Below are 14,004 nucleotides of genomic sequence, written 5' to 3' on the forward strand. Positions count from 1 at the left end.
AGCAAACTGCTTGCCAAGTTTCGTGAAACTGGTTCAGTGTTGGACGTGGACGCATGAAAACTGTCACTAATGAAGAAACATCAGTGGCTGTCCTAGCTTCATTCAGCAAGAGCCCACAGCGTAGCACTCGCCGCATGTCACTGGAGAGTGGCATCAGTCGAACATCCCTTCGGCGGATATTAGCTACTCACAAATGGCACCCTTACAAACTCCAGCTGCTGCAGCATCTCAAAGAGGATGACCCATATCGGCGCACTGAATTTGCAGAATGGGCAAAACAAAAATTGGAACAGGACCCTCAGTTTACACAGAACATTTTGTTCAGTGATGAGGCAAACTTTTATGTGAATGGTGAAGTTAACAAACAAAACCACCGCTATTGGTCTGACACTAACCCACATTGGATAGATCCCTCCAAGACTGTTGGAACACAAAAAATTATGGTATGGTGTGGTATATGGGGTACAAAGATAGTGGGGCCATTCTTCATCAATGGAAACCTCAAGGCCACTGGATATTTGAAATTGCTACATGATGATGTGTTTCCCTCTTTATGCACTGAAGCTGGCACGTTCCCTGAGTTTTTCCAGCAAGATGGTGCACCACCACATTATGGGTGTCAGGTCCGAGCATTCCTAGATGAACAGTTTCCTGGAAAGTGGATTGGTCGTCGTGGGCCAGTTGAATGGCCCCCAAGGTCTCCCGATCTGACCCCCTTAGACTTTTATCTTTGGGGTCATCTGAAGGCAATTGTCTATGCTGTGAAGATACGAGATGTGCAGCACCTGAAACTACGGATACTGGAAGCCTGTGCTAGCATTTCTTCTGCGGTGTTGCTATCAGTGTGTGAAGAGTGGGAGAAGAGGGTTGCATTGACAATCCAACACAATGGGCAGCACTTTGAACACATTTTATAAGTGGTCAGAAACTTGTAAATAACTCATGAAAGAATAAAGTTACGTTAAAACCAAGCACACCATTGTTTTTCTTGTGAAATTCTCAATAAGTTTGATGTGTCACATGACCCTCTTCCCATTGAAAAAACTAAAGTTGGATCCAAAATGGCCGACTTCAAAATGGCCGCCATGGTCACCACCCATCTTGAAAAGTTTTCCCCCTCCCATATACTAATGTGCCACAAACAGGAAGTTAATATCACCAACCATTCCCATTTTATTTAGGTGTATCCATATGAATGGCCCACCCTGTACAGTAGCATGTATTTTAGCAATAATTTTATGTTAGAAGGAGGATTTGATTTCAAAGCTGCACACAAAAGCATTCGGACTGCACACATAGTGTGATGTAATAAGTATTTGCCTTTTCCTGACTTGTTAACAATTTTTTTTTACACTTAATTGTTTCATTTATGGGATGCAAATTTTGCCAATTTCTTTGAACTGATAACCAACAGGCTTATTGTGACCAATTAAAATGTAAAACACATCACAGAGTATCATATCAACAACTCCTTATACTTTATTGTTTATGAATGTTGCCCAATTTGTGCGAGATGTCAGCTCTAGTGCACATAGTGAATGTGGCAGTAATGTTGAACAGTGAAAATACACAATGTTCAGCTTTCTATTTGTAGATTTTAAACAATAACTGCCTGCAAACAGTTCATCACAAATGCTAGATAAACATGTTAAAATTGCTTTATAATGATGCAGTCTAAATATTAAAGCTCTTTCTGACAACAGTGTTATAGTGTAACAAAGTTTAAACTTTAAACTGTGACAAGATGCAAAATATCCACAAAAACCAAGTTTAACATGCAGTCTGACTTTTTTTAATGGTGCTCATGATTTAAAGTGCATAAAAAAAATTTTGTTCAGACAAAACAAGCATTTTGTGGACAGAAAGTTCAATAGGTTCTGTTACGTCCTGTAATAAATCTAGAATAGCAATTCACAATAAGTAAAGTCAAACATAGTGGTGGTAGTGTTATGGTGTGGGGATGCTTTGCTGCTTAAGAGCCTGGGCTACTGTACATTAAAATTCTAAAAAAACATGTCTACCTGTTCAGGTCATGATCTGTAAATTTTTTATTCCAACTGTTTGTGTGACCTGATTGGGCGTGTTTGTAAGGTGAATACTGTGGCCACAAACCTCTGGCGAAACATCAATGCAGGGTCCATGTTGGTGGAGGTCATACGGATAACATTGTGTATCTCTTTGGCAATCATTCGTAGCTTCTCAAAGTTAACTAGGCCATCCACATTTGTATCATTACCTGCAAACAGTTAAATTATTATGAAATTATCTCTAACAAAATTATCTGAAATAAAAAAATACATGTGTTGAAGTTGTATTCTAATGTAAGATTGTTAGCTTTTTCGAAACAAACATGCTTATTATATGAATGCAAATGGCTTTGAATCAATTTGAAATCTATTTTGACTATCACTATAAGCACATTTGCTTCTTATTTACATTATGCATTAAAAGGTGGTTAAAGCTTCTGAGCTATTAAGAAATAGCCTATTAATGCATTACCTGGTGCAAGTGTGATAGACCAGATGCGACAAACATCTATTTCAAATCCTATCAAATGTATTTATCCTTGTGTTATTAAACACATTTAGCCAATATTCACATTTCTAGCAGTGCTTGAATAAAAACAGTGGGACAAGAATAAGAACAGTGGGAAAAAGAAATAGCAGACAGAAAAAACTGAGCTAATAATAAAAGATGTATTAAAATGGTAAGACTTAAAAAAGAGAGGGAAGTGACAGCATTAATAACATTGGAACTATTTTTGTATTTAAATTTCTCACTGTAATTGGTTTGCTATTAAATTGTAAAAAATGTCTACATAATAAATACCAAGACTCATTTTGTAACCCACCTGTCATCAGGAAATGTTAATGTAGCTACCACTAATTAACTGATTATAATAATTTTATGTTAGTAATAATTTTATGTTAGTGATCTAACACAAAGTGTATATGCATAAAGATGAGCATATAATTTTTTATTTTATTTACACACCTTCATGCAGGAAAGTAAGGTCTTTCTTAACCACAGGAAAGAGTGGGATTATTGGCGGCTGAATGCTTTGGCTGCTTAAGATGTTACGATATTTGGCCATGTTTCGTGAGGGGTCAAAAATGTCCTGCAGGTCCCGAAAAAGCTTTTCGTACTTGCTGGGAAGCTTCTCCCATGTGCCTCTTAGCCGGGCCACTGGAGCGAGGTTCAGACCACTAAAAACAGGTGGACACCAGACACATGCATACAGACATACAAACATACGCAACATGTCTTTTGTTATTTAGAATTTTTAGCAAAATGCTCATTCAGTTTAAACAATATCTTAATAAAATAAATTAGTATTGTTCTATATCATAAGTCTTATTCAACATAATTACTACAACAATTAACTTTTCACTGGAGTGTGACTGCTAAGCCTTGCAGGGAGATAGAGCGGCTACTGTAAGTTGCCACAAGGTGTGAGTAAGTAAGTAAAAATGTAAGTAAATAAGTAAATACAATGGATTGATGACCTGTCAAGGTTTTTTTCTCAGGAAAAAATGGTAACTGAATGTAAATGAATGAAGATGTCACTTAATAACTTTACAAAACTGCAAATATTTCTACAGCAATTGTAAAAAGAAAGTGTGTAGAAGTGTTAATTTAGATTTGTAAAATTTGATTTTCAAAAATTTTTAAACAGTTTAAGTATATTTTATAGTTTGTTTGTTTTTCTGTTTTATGATATTAATGTTTTATTAATATTATCATATTTTTAGCTTCAGTTTTAGTATTTTATGGAATACTACTGGGGATAAAATAAGGTCCTAATTCCAAAATTATAATTACTAAGTTTTATGAATTTGTAATAATAAGATCTACTTAATCTAAGTTGGAGTGTGTGTGTGCATATCTGCAAAGCATCTGCAACTATAAAGTAAATCACCAAAAGATGATTGCAAACCATTAAAAGTAGGTTAAATTAAAGGCTGATGTTATCGAAATTAACCTATATATTTTTTACTTTTACAAAGATCTCTAAAATTGCATAAAGACACAGACATAACAAATAAAATCATGTCTGGACAGGCAGTGTATATCATTATTATTGGCTGTTTGTGGTTTTACTAGTAATAGTAATATTTTCACTATTTTCTATTCATTTTTAAACACAAAATATAAACACACAACATGACCGATTTGGTTTCTAATTTGATTACATTTGAATAGACTGTTTGTGTAATGACATATAATTGCATTTTAATTTATTACTGCAAACATCTCCCAGCTGAACCTACACAGAAATATTCTAAGCTTATTATATTATATATATATATTATATTATACCCTTATTCAGTGCCCATATTCCCATATTCAGATCAGTGTACTGCTTGCTGAATTTAGTTTATTAAGATTAAAATATAAAATAATCACATAATAAGTAAATGTATAGTCTTATATGTGTTTTGCATATATCTTATTAATCTTATGAAAACCGTGTAAATTTTTAGGTGACCTACATCTGCTGTTTACATTTTTACAACTCGTAAGTGTGACATTCTAACTGCCATGTTGTTTTGCTAGTGTCAATTAAAACGATATCTTATGTTACAGATTTTGTAACATTCCCTGCAGTATGTTTGGTTGCTGAAAAATTGCATCACATTTTCTAATACAGAGGTCATATTTAATAGGCTTTTTAACCAGCATTTTAATTTTCGGCGATCTTACATGATGTATTAATGTTTATATTGCCCTTGTCCTAACACACTAGTGTTGTCCTAATCAATACAAAAGCGACAGCAAAAATAACACACCTGATGATGGCAAACAGTGAGTTGAAGTTTTTGCACTCGCGGCAGTGCAGTGCAATTTTAATAAAGTGCTTGATGGTCTTCATGCGCTTTAGTGCATTGGACTCGTGCAAAATTTCAGTGGCCACCCAGAACGTTTCTTGGTTGATGAGCTCCTCAAACTGCTTTAGATGGCCTGTGTTGCCATTGTCCATTTTGAAGAGATTGTCCACATACTCTGTAGACTCAATATTTCGAAAGATGCCAAAGTCCCGCATGGATAGCTGGGCAGCCACTTCAACAGTGCTGAGCTGCAGAAGACTGATTTGGCTCTCCCTGAGTAGTTCCTGAGCATCCTCATCTGAGCAAAGGGCCTCTGTTTCCATGTTGTTCTTTAGGTAGTACCTGAACAAAAGAAAGCAAATCATGTCATTTTTTAAAAACTGTAAACCAATTTTTAATTGGTTACCAAGAATAGTTGGTCGGATAGTAGACACGTATCAGCAGCAAAATAGTTGTTAGCATTGCTGTTGTATAAAACAATTTTTATACAACAGCAATGCTATTTTGAGTATGGTTTCCACACTCCAGTGTTAATAAAGTCATCATTGTTGATGTTTATAGCCCCTTGCAATTTTTTGTATGTTTATGCAAGATCTAGGGTTCATAGTAGGTAAAGCAAACTATAATGTAGTCGTGAAGTTTAGTGTTAGAAATAAACCTAAATTGTTAAGCAAACTATAATGTAGTCATGAAGTTTAGTGTTAGAAATAAACCTAAATTGTATTAATTATACAGACTAATAGCATTGATGTATTTCAGGAGTTCTAGAAAAGAACATCAGGAACAATCCTGGTTGCTGAGAGAGGTGCTAGTGGAGATTGGCAGGAAAGCACAAGTCAATTAAATATTAACCGTGACCTATTTAAAAAAAAGGCTGCTGATGAGGGGGCCTGCTGATGAAATGGGGGTTGTACGTTTCTGACAAACAGTTGAAGTAATAGGAAATAGGATCCCCATTTGCCCTCAGAACAGCTTTAGTCTTTCTCTAACTATGATTATACACATTCTAATTGTTTTTGAAAGGATGTCATAGCATTATTTAAAAGGAAAACTCAGATCTTCTTTGCAGTTTGTGCTTGGAATGTAACATAAGGTTTAAATTATGTTTTAACCAGGTGAATAAGAAGAGCTTTAAGAAAAAGTTTCACCTAATGCCTCTGTTCATCAAACCACACCTAAATTACTTTAGCAGTAAGTACGCATCACCTTCCTGAAATATAGGAACATTATCAGGAAACTGTGTTTGCACCGTTGGGTACATTAGGTCTTCATATATGTTTGCTGTCCACATATCTATGCAAATCAATCATTGTGTTTAGGGAACCCTTATAGATCCATCACTGTACTTACCAACGCCATTATATGATGATTTCCTTCAAAAATACATCAGTCTGAATGTATAATATCTAGTAAATATTTTCTTTTTGTCCACCAAATGTATGGACAGAAAAGTAAGAACTGCCTGATTTTTTACTAACTGGCACAATCTAAAAAAAAATACAGCACACTTCTTTAACTAACTCATTAAAATACTAGTGGAAACCACTATAAGTCACCTTTGAACATCATACTACACATTGGCATCGTAATTTAATTTAACTTTGAAAAAGTCAATAGATAACATTTGTTATTTTGTCTAAACATGTTCTTACACAGTCATGCATCAACAACTCATTTTGACAAATTAACATAGCAGGTTAAATGATAAATGCCACTAAGGTCCTAACAAATGTAACCGCTACCATCAATAATATAAATATATTATAATATTATGTTTAGGCCAATTTACCAAGCCCTAGTTCAGATCTTACCTGCCATTGAGCTGAATGCGATCGGCTAGTTTTGACAGCTGATCTGGTAGGCGCCGTTGTTTAATGACACCTTCTGGACTGACTGACACCTCACACAGCGAGTAGGTCTCAGGAGCAGCAATAAGGCCAAACTCGTTGACTACATGCAAGACAACATCCTTGGCTGTTGTGTCTTTACTGATGATGATGTAGCAGCTCTGTTGGTCTGCTTTGAAAACACGGATCACTTGGTCTGGAAGGTCTGTTTATGAAAGAAAAAAAAGGCAAACCAAAGTTAAATAGGTAAGTTGAAAAGGAGGGGCTATTCTGGTGATATATACAGTATATATATATATATATATACAGTGTATCACAAAAGTGAGTACACCCCTCACATTTCTGCAGATATTTAAGTATATCTTTTCATGGGACAACACTGACAAAATGACACTTTGACACAATGAAAAGTAGTCTGTGTGCAGCTTATATAACAGTGTACATTTATTCTTCCCTCAAAATAACTCAATATACAGCCATTAATGTCTAAACCACCGGCAACAAAAGTGAGTACACCCCTTAGTGAAAGTTCCTGAAGTGTCAATATTTTGTGTGGCCACCATTATTTCCCAGAACTGCCTTAACTCTCCTGGGCATGGAGTTTACCAGAGCTTCACAGGTTGCCACTGGAATGCTTTTCCACTCCTCCATGACGACATCACGGAGCTGGCGGATATTCGAGACTTTGCGCTCCTCCACCTTCCGCTTGAGGATGCCCCAAAGATGTTCTATTGGGTTTAGGTCTGGAGACATGCTTGGCCAGTCCATCACCTTTACCCTCAGCCTCTTCAATAAAGCAGTGGTCGTCTTAGAGGTGTGTTTGGGGTCATTATCATGCTGGAACACTGCCCTGCGACCCAGTTTCCGGAGGGAGGGGATCATGCTCTGCTTCAGTATTTCACAGTACATATTGGAGTTCATGTGTCCCTCAATGAAATGTAACTCCCCAACACCTGCTGCACTCATGCAGCCCCAGACCATGGCATTCCCACCACCATGCTTGACTGTAGGCATGACACACTTATCTTTGTACTCCTCACCTGATTGCCGCCACACATGCTTGAGACCATCTGAACCAAACAAATTAATCTTGGTCTCATCAGACCATAGGACATGGTTCCAGTAATCCATGTCCTTTGTTGACATGTCTTCAGCAAACTGTTTGCGGGCTTTCTTGTGTAGAGACTTCAGAAGAGGCTTCCTTCTGGGGTGACAGCCATGCAGACCAATTTGATGTAGTGTGCGGCGTATGGTCTGAGCACTGACAGGCTGACCCCCCACCTTTTCAATCTCTGCAGCAATGCTGACAGCACTCCTGCGCCTATCTTTCAAAGACAGCAGTTGGATGTGACGCTGAGCACAAATGTGAGGGGTGTACTCACTTTTGTGATACACTGTATATATACTGTATATACACACTGATCAGCCATAACATTAAAACCACCTCCGTTTCTACACTCACTGTCCATTTTATCAGCTCCACTTACCATATAGAAGCACTTTGTAGTTCTACAATTACTGACTGTAGTCCATCTGTTTCTCTACATACTTTTGTAGCTTGCTTTCATGCTGTTCTTCAATGCCCACAGAACCACCACAAAGCAGGTATTATTTAGATGGTGGATGATTCTCAGCACTGCAGTGACACTGACATGGTGGTGGTGTGTTAGTGTGTGTTGTGCTGGTATGAGTGGATCAGACAGCAGTGCTGCTGGAGTTTTTAAATACCATGTCCACTCACTGTCCACACTCCTACCTTGTAGATGTTAAGTCAGAGAAGATCGCTCATCTATTGCTACTGTTTGAGGTCATCTTCTAGACCTTCATCAGTGGTCACAGGACGCTGCCCACAGGGCGCTGTTGTCCGCATCTATTTTTGGTTGGTGGACTATTCTCAGTCCAGCAGTGACAGTGAGGTCTATAAAAACTCCATCAGCATTGCTGTGTCTTATCCACTCATACCTGCACAACATACACTAACACACCACCACCATGTCAGTGTCACTGCAGTGCTGAGAATGACCCACCACCCAAATAATATCTACTCTGTAGTGGTCCTGGGAGAGTCCTAACCATTGAAGAACAGCATGAAAGAGGGGCTAACAAAGCATGCAGAGAAACAGATGGACTACAGTGAGTAATTGTAGAACTACAAAGTGCTTCTATAAGTGAAGCCGATAAAATAGACAATGTGAGTAAAAACAAGGAGGTGGTTTTAATGTTATGGCTGATCAAATGTTTAAACAAATAGCAATAATCTCAGGTATAAAGACCTATCTATAAAAGAGTTTGATAAAGAGCTTGTACTCACAGTAATATGCAGTTGCTGGAACAGCAGGAAAAGAAAGCAGAAGAAGAAATGAAAGAAAAGGACCAGGCAAGTAAATGAGGGTGCCTGCATGTATTCGCAAGTTAAAAACAGCGTTCAATGTTACTTTAGTGCCAAAAATGTAATTTTTGACAGGGCATTTTATATAAAAAACCCTTTGGAAGCCAGAAACTTGTTGATGCTGCAAATTTTCCTCTGGGGTAATTTAAAAGAAGTTGTATTGGACCACATAAGTTTAATATGAAGTTATGATGAAATTATGATGTTCTTTTTTGTATTATTTTTGTAATGTTTTGTTTACCTTGCTTTTTATTAAAGGATCTAAGTTTAATATGAAATTATGATGATCTTTTTTGTATTGTTTTTGTAATGTTTTGTTTACCTTGCTTTTTATTAAAGGATCTAAGTTTAATATGAAGCCAGTTCCCTTCTTTAATGGTCACGTATTAAGGACAAGTACTGCCCTCCTGTACATAAAAAAATAGGTAAGTGTAAAAAGAATTACTGTTTCTAAAGTGTATAAAGGATTATCAGTTAACTTTTTAGTTAAGAGCTTCACTGAGGCTCTGATGTCAACCATTAACTATGTGGTGATCAGAGGCCCATTATTTGTGCATGAATTATTTAGTTGACCGAATTTTACTGATAATTTTTTAGTATTCAATTATCTTCCAGTCTTCAACACTGTGATTAAACACCACACTGTGTAATTCTATACCCACAGTAGCAGGGTTGTATTTATTAGCAGCCTTCAGAAAGTGCCACTGAATGGGCCACTGGAAATACAAAAGTAAATTAATAACATGTATTTTTTCAAATGTGTGCTGACAGTTACTTACTAGCTAGTAAAGGTTTTTGATGTAAGAGAAATTATCCCCCTTTTCTTACATTTTGTATAATGAGTGAGCCCTCCTCGTTGATCCCCCATCCTGTATCACCCCACTCCCTGTCTCCTACACACACCCAATCCTGTCTAGTCACACCTAATTGTGTCATAAAGGCCAAAGCCCTTTTGTTCAGCCTTATCCTATATCTCCTGTAAAGCCCTTTATCTCCTGTATCACCCACCATAAAGCCAACACCCTTCCAGTACCCCCCCCCCCCCCCCCCCCCCTTTCCGATCATCCTTCATTGTCTCTTGTATTCACACTACCCCAACCTTTTGGTCACCTTTTGCAGTCCCCCTCTGCATTGTCATTCCTGCCCCCCCTGACCTCCTCCTTTCTTTCTAATCCTCCCCTCATTTCTAGTGTATATAAAGTCTTCCCAAAATATGTGTAGTTAGATTTTTTTTCGGTCTTCCAAGCTGTGCCCATACATCTATCTGTATGTGTTAATAAACGACTCTACTCCTGAAGACTGGCGGTCTCCTGGCTCCTGAATTTTGCTGAATTTCTAACAGTTGTATGAGTACTGATTTAACCTGTTTTATTATCTGTATTTGATAAGTGATGTACAAAAAAAACAGACCCCGAGCAAAGCATGTCTTATTCTAATAAAGCCCAGAAACATAAAATAAAAGAACAAAGAAATAAAAACAAAGGTATAAAGAAAGTGGCATGGCTCACCTGTGGGATTTGAAAAATTTAGTGCACTGGTAGTTGGCTGCAGCAAATCGGGGCTACTTGAAGACAGACTGGCTGTAATGGGCATAATGGCCATGCTGTTCCTGGATTGTTTTGTGCCGATGATGCTGTCGTCCTGAGAATGGCCTATCCCTCCATCACTAAGACAAAAGAACAAATTTGCTTTTACTTGGGTTTATACATAAATCAAGCACAAAGTTTGTGAACCCTTTGGGATATGTCAGTTATTTAACACATGATTAATTGTATTTTTCTTCTATGTCTAACCCTCATGTTCTGTTTGGTGTCCCTGAGAGCCCAGAGCCTCTTTAACAGCTCAAAAAATACTTTTAGCTTTTTTCAATCAACTTAGTATCTCAAAACCTTTTTTAATTTATGGAAACTGCAAATAAACAATAATTTTATACTTACCCCCTATATTCATACACTTCTGTTTGGGGTCTCAGAGACCTCAGCTAGAATACATGATTAAAGTCTATAGATTTTCATGTTTTTAGTTTCTGAATAAGAAGAGCACAAAAAAGTTTCACCTAATGCCTCTGTTCATCAAACCACTCCTAAATTACTTTAGCAGTAAGTACGCATCATCTTCCTGAAATATAGGAACATTATCAGGAAACTGTGTTTGCACCATTGGGTACATTAGGTCTTCATATATGTTGGCTGTCCACATATCTATGCACATCAATCATTGTTTTTAGGGAACCCTTATAGATCCATCACTGTCTTCAACACTGTGATTAAACACCACACTATGTAATTCTATACCCACAGTAGCATGGTTGTATTTATTAGCAGCCTTCAGCCTTCAGCAGCTGGTAAAGGTTTTTGATGTATGAGTACTGATTTAACCTGTTTTATTGTCTGGTGTTGAGGGTACAGCTGTCTCTCTCTCTCTCTCTCTCACACACACACACACACACACACACAATCCTTTACGAAATCTTGGTCCCTTTTCTCTTTCTCTCTCGTTTCTCTGGTTCATTTGGTTAATTTTGAACGCAATGTTATTTTATTTTACCCAAACAACAAGTCAATTGGCCTGAAACCAAAGCACCCGGAGGAAACCCACGCGGACACAGGGGAACATGCAAAACCACACAGAAACGAACCTGGCAACCTGGCTGGGGAATTAAAAACCCAGGTACTTCTTGCTGTGAGGTGACAGTACTACTCACCGTACCACCATAGCAATAACTTTCATCATATGAAGAAAGTTATATTATTTTACCTGATAAACACAGAAATTTGTTTGTCTGAGACATGATTTACAATAATAGGTACTTTCTGAATAAGGAGGACTTCTTTCCAAGGTGTAGCACCACTACATCCTATTCCTCTGAACTGATTGGAATAGCAGAATTTGTGTACAGCTGTGTACAATTGTGATTAATATTTTAATCAATTAATATGTTATGACTATTTTTCAAGTAAATAAGGGTTATTCCAAAGGGCTTACAAACTTCTTTTGCCACTATAAATGAAACTTTTATACTCTTTAGTTTAGGATCATAATAAATCATTTTAGTATTTGTAGTCCACACATACATTTACACAACATTTAAATAACACATGTAAATGGTGAATATGTCTGAAATCTCAACAATGGAAGGCCAAGCATTCATTTACAACACACACAGTGACATTTTGAGAGCACAGCATAATAAAGAACACAGGTGACACTTTTATCTCAATATTGATTCGGATTCAACATGTCTATTTAACCGACTGCTGAGCTCCACAAGGACGTAAGCAGGCAGACAAGTGTGTGCCTGGGTTGCTCTTCCTTGGAAAGAATGGCTATGTGTGAAGACAATCAACTAACTATGATTGCTTAAATGACATTTCAGAAAAGAAGATAAAGGCAAAAGCTAAAAGATTTAGCTTCCAGAAAAGATTTTTTTTGTAAATTTCACAAGAAGAAATCTAAATCTGTGATTTGTTAATTATTGTGAATAGTGCTGGACAATAATTCGATATCGATATATATCGCGATAGAAAATGTTTCAATAACGGTGATATGATTTTTAAACAAATTCGATCGATATGCATACGTCAGTGCGTGATGACGTACGCCACAGGCACGAAGCCAGTTCTCAGCGTTACCGCTCTGATTACACTACCTACAACACGGTGGATATTAGCGGCTAAATGAGTTCAAATCAACAGCTGAGTGAACGAGCATCCACAGTTAAAAAAGAAGCAGTAGAAATAGTTGATAAGAGAGGAAAGACTGGACTCTTTTTTTCTGTATTCTTTAAGCACAACATCTGCCGCTGCAAATTCTGCAGCAACTCTTAAGCACTTTTTATATTCTTTATCCTGGTTGAGCACTTTTGTTCGAAAATGTTTACATACAAATAATAATCAGTCCATGTTGTGGATTAAAGTTAGTTAAGACCAGAGGTGGAAAGTAACGAATTACATTTACTCGCGTTACTGTGAGTGTACTTTTTAGTTTTTTTGTGTACTTGTACTTTTTAAAGTAGATTTCACAGCCTGTAATTTTACTTTTACTTAAGTATGTTTTGTATTAAGAATTGTAATTCGCTACATTTTAAATAAGATCTGTTACTGAGTAAAATAATAAACGCTAAAGAAATCGCGTCTGGGAAACTGCTGCAGTGAATTCTGCAACGGGGAGTCGGATCTTTTGTCTCGGTTCCTTTTAAAGAGCCGTATACTGTATATACATAACGACTCCCAGAAGCGCGAATCGATTCCTTTATTTCAGTTTAAAGGGCCGTTCAATAGATTCAAATAATTCTACGACACATCACTAGTGGTTATACAGTTTAAAAAAGTTTTATGGGACTAAAATGACACATTACACATCCCTAAATGTTTTAAATGTTGTATCAACATGTTTCTTCTATTATATTTGAATTAAAAACAACTATTGTGAGATTTATATCCACTTGTCCTGTTTGCATTACACAGAAGAGCCCCCCCCCCCCCCCCCCCCCGCTGTTAAACAAGTAATTAAGTAACGTTTACTCTGAGTACATTTTAAATTAGTTACCTTTTACTTGAGTAGATTTTTAGACTAGTAACTTTACTCGTACTTAAGTAAAAATTCATTAAAGTAATAGTACTTTTACTTGAGTACAATATTTTAGTACTCTTTCCACCTCTGGTTAAGACATATGTTAATATATTATATTATATATTGTCAAAGCTTATGTTTATTTGAGAATGATGTCGTGTTTTTGTCTGTATACAAATGCTGAATACAAGTAAAAGGTGAAAGCGAATTTTTTTGTATTATTATTATTATTATTATTTCTAAAATATTATGTGAGATTTCATAGACTTTGCAAATAAATTTCGCAGGTTCGCAGGTACAGCCTTTCAATGTTGGTGTACCTGGCAGTTTTTCTGACATTTGTATCGATATCGGAATTATATCGTAT

The 14,004-nt window shown here is 36.7% G+C and overlaps 1 protein-coding gene across 7 annotated transcripts in view; it reads right to left on the bottom strand.

The window, feature by feature from the left end:
* Positions 1-14,004, bottom strand: part of rapgef6 (Rap guanine nucleotide exchange factor (GEF) 6) — an 82,437-nt gene that overhangs the window by 15,213 nt on the left and 53,220 nt on the right. For 5 of the 7 annotated variants that reach the window (XM_063012239.1, XM_063012240.1, XM_063012237.1 and 2 more), the window contains 6 exons: positions 10,574-10,731; positions 8,988-9,002; positions 6,641-6,881; positions 4,791-5,171; positions 2,995-3,206; positions 2,113-2,236 (listed from right to left, as the gene is read on the bottom strand). In XM_063012239.1, coding sequence (XP_062868309.1) covers positions 2,113-2,236; positions 2,995-3,206; positions 4,791-5,171; positions 6,641-6,881; positions 8,988-9,002; positions 10,574-10,731 — 1,131 coding nt within the window. The remainder of the gene's footprint in view (positions 1-2,112; positions 2,237-2,994; positions 3,207-4,790; positions 5,172-6,640; positions 6,882-8,987; positions 9,003-10,573; positions 10,732-14,004) is intronic. The other 2 variants (XM_063012238.1, XM_063012236.1) reach the window with 1 other exon arrangement.

The sequence above is a fragment of the Trichomycterus rosablanca genome, chromosome 16 (genome assembly GCF_030014385.1).
Source record: "Trichomycterus rosablanca isolate fTriRos1 chromosome 16, fTriRos1.hap1, whole genome shotgun sequence".
Taxonomy (NCBI): domain Eukaryota; kingdom Metazoa; phylum Chordata; class Actinopteri; order Siluriformes; family Trichomycteridae; genus Trichomycterus; species Trichomycterus rosablanca.